General features: G+C 35.6%; 1 protein-coding gene across 1 annotated transcript; it reads right to left on the reverse strand.

Moving 5' to 3' along the window:
* Positions 1-372: 372 nt before the first annotated feature.
* Positions 373-2288, reverse strand: LOC108472762 (uncharacterized). Its single transcript, XM_017774320.2, has 4 exons — positions 2014-2288; positions 1654-1857; positions 912-1079; positions 373-830 (listed from the first exon to the last, which is right to left on the reverse strand). The coding sequence occupies exons 1-4, from the start codon at positions 2017-2019 to the stop codon at positions 777-779; spliced, it is 432 nt and encodes a 143-aa protein (XP_017629809.1). The 5' UTR covers positions 2020-2288; the 3' UTR covers positions 373-776.
* Positions 2289-2625: the final 337 nt, after the last annotated feature.

Genomic DNA, 2625 nt, shown 5'->3' on the forward strand with positions numbered 1-2625 from the left:
TCTTTATTTTAACCTATGCGACTTCTTGTTCCTTTTTTTAGTGGACAAGTCGAGGTAATGTTGAATTTTTTGCAAGGTTATGATACTTGGATATTGAAAGAAGAAGATGGAGTAGAATAACAAAGTCAAATCTTATCTCAAATCTAAAATTTGACCCTTCTTTTTTATAATTTTCAGTCAAATCGTTTTCCAAGAATAATTCACGGATTCAGACGTAGCCCCTGATATTTGCAGAAACAAATACTTTTAAATAAAGAACGTAGACGGCTTTCAACTCTCAAAAACTCCAAATGCTAATGCTCTTCTTTCTTCCATTTCATAATATAAAATTCTAAAGTGAACCCCTCATCTGAAAGGTCCAAAGCCAAATGATTTACCTCAATAATTTGAATTTTCATTGCTAAAAAAGGCAGGTCACAACTCTTTTACACAATAGTTGAAACTTAAGAGGATCAATACACAAATTTACCAAACCTTTTTCATTCAAAAACCTCTAAAAGATAGCTTTCCAAGACAAGAAACTGTTTATAATAAAAATAAGACCTCAAAAAAAAAGATTCAGCCCATAATAACCCTCAACATAGTAGAAAGTAAATAACTAAAATAATTCTTCTCTAAACCCAATTATCCCCTTAATTCCTAAACCAAGGAGAGGGAAACAAGTACATTCCCGTGCCTTTTTTTTTACCCATCTACTCTTTTCTGATGACCCTATTTACTTTATCCTATACATAAATAGCTTAAGCATGCACTTGGGCTGCGGCCAAATAGCAGCTTCACAACACACATGTAGGAACCATGCAGCTAGCAAAGAAGCTCAACCCTCTCTTCTGTAAAATAAAAACAAAAAGGGTTAGAACATGGATGGGTGATTCTAATAAATGCATCAATGGTGAGAATGTGGAGTGTACCTTTCTGGGTTTAGCGTAAAGGAGGTGTGGGGAGATTTTATAGAGGTCTTCATCAACGGGTTTGGGTGTTGGGCGGTGCAGAGGAGTGGGGCTTGGTGATTCCTTCACGTCATTGATCTCCCAGTTTTGCCTTTTCCCTTCTTTATCATTTGACTGTCGTCCTTTCTTCTGTAAAATTTTTCATTCATCATTTATACCAAAAACAACGCATTTTTTTTCCAACATTTGATCATACAATGCAAGTTTATCAATTCACTGTCGTCATTATTTTCATCACAATACCATTTTAGATGGTTACTTTGCTTTTAGAAATAACTAAAAGCTTTTGCTTTTGAGGCATGAACCATTGAAAAAAGCAATTTGCTATGCTTTGTAGTTTAAGCTAGTAGTCACATGTCTGTTCGTATCCCTTTCATTTTTTGAGTTCCGCACTTTGTTTGGTGAGCTTTTTTCTTGATTTTAATACATAACATACATAAAGTAAGCTTCTTTCCATGAAATTTTGTTTCACTTTTTTGACATTTTTTTACCCTCTGCTATAATCAGGAACAACTTTTCATGAAAACCTTAATGTATTTCAAAGAAACCAAAGCTCTTCATATGCATCAAAACAAATAATTAACAAAAAGTAAGCCAATGCACATGCACAAGTTTTCTTTTTATAAAATGCTTGTAAGAAATATGGTTCAAACATGAAAGGAAGATTAAGGTTTTAAGGAGTGTTGTTGCATTAGATTCTTACCCTTCTGCGAGGAACAACGATCATGGCAGGAGTAACAACATCGTTATCATAAAGATCACCGGCAACATACAAATCACGATCCTCAGAGTAACTGTAACGAAGCAACCCTGCTTGTCTAGCTGATTCAAAACACTGAGTGAAAGGGAGGTCATTGTTCCAATCCCAGCTCCCAAAAGCTGGAACATGACTCCTTGTGTAGTAATCCTATAAGTAACATATATCTCATCAGCAAAACAACAACGTATGAACAAAAACCAAGCACAACAACAACAACAATCATTATTAATCAAAAAACAAGAAGAGTACATGAAACAGATGAATTTGAAACATACGGAGGAAAAAGGGTAGGGCTTTACTTACATCCATATTGTGACAAAAAAGTGTTGGAATGTTTTAGAGATTGACTTGACTTTATCAAGAAACTGGACTGCACGAGCAAGAGAGTGTAAAACTTGTGTTCTTTTGGTGTTGTTTCGTAGTTGGAGTGGAGTGGGAATTCTAGCAATATAAAAGGGGAAGGGGGAGGTATGAAAGAGAAGGAAGGGAATAGGGTAAAGTAGGAGAAGGGGGGTAGGGATATAGGGGATCCTAAGCAATAAAACTTCTGTGAGTGTGAAGTAAAAGGAAAAGAACTTACAGTAACAGACAAAAGGACAAAGAGGTAAGGTAAAAAAGGGTGAAAACCAGAGAGACAGACAAATAAACAACTTAAAACATGGTTATTACCTTTGCCTTTGGTTTGGGTTTTTTAAAATATCCTCCGTGTCTTTAACTTGGCTTTATACCAGGTTGCCTAGGCCCTACTTTGTCGCTGATCAGAATGCATATTCCAATGCTTTGAAGCTCCTTGATTCTTGATTTCTCTTTTGTTTTTCCTTTTGGTTTTATTTTTTCCTCTCATATCTCGAAGCAAAGGCTACGGATTGGCCTTTTTCTTTTGGCTTTTTTTAACCCCACACGCATTACCCGGTA

The sequence above is a fragment of the Gossypium arboreum genome, chromosome 11 (genome assembly GCF_025698485.1).
Source record: "Gossypium arboreum isolate Shixiya-1 chromosome 11, ASM2569848v2, whole genome shotgun sequence".
Classification (NCBI taxonomy): domain Eukaryota; kingdom Viridiplantae; phylum Streptophyta; class Magnoliopsida; order Malvales; family Malvaceae; genus Gossypium; species Gossypium arboreum.

Bases quoted from the DNA above. Each gene is read 5' to 3' on its own strand.
- LOC108472762 (XM_017774320.2), bottom strand. The intron at 1,080-1,653 runs GTAAGAATCTAA...AAAATTTTACAG, and splicing joins TCGTTGTTCCTCGCAGAAGG to AAGAAAGGACGACAGTCAAA. The intron at 831-911 runs GTACACTCCACA...TTTATTTTACAG, and splicing joins TTTACGCTAAACCCAGAAAG to AAGAGAGGGTTGAGCTTCTT.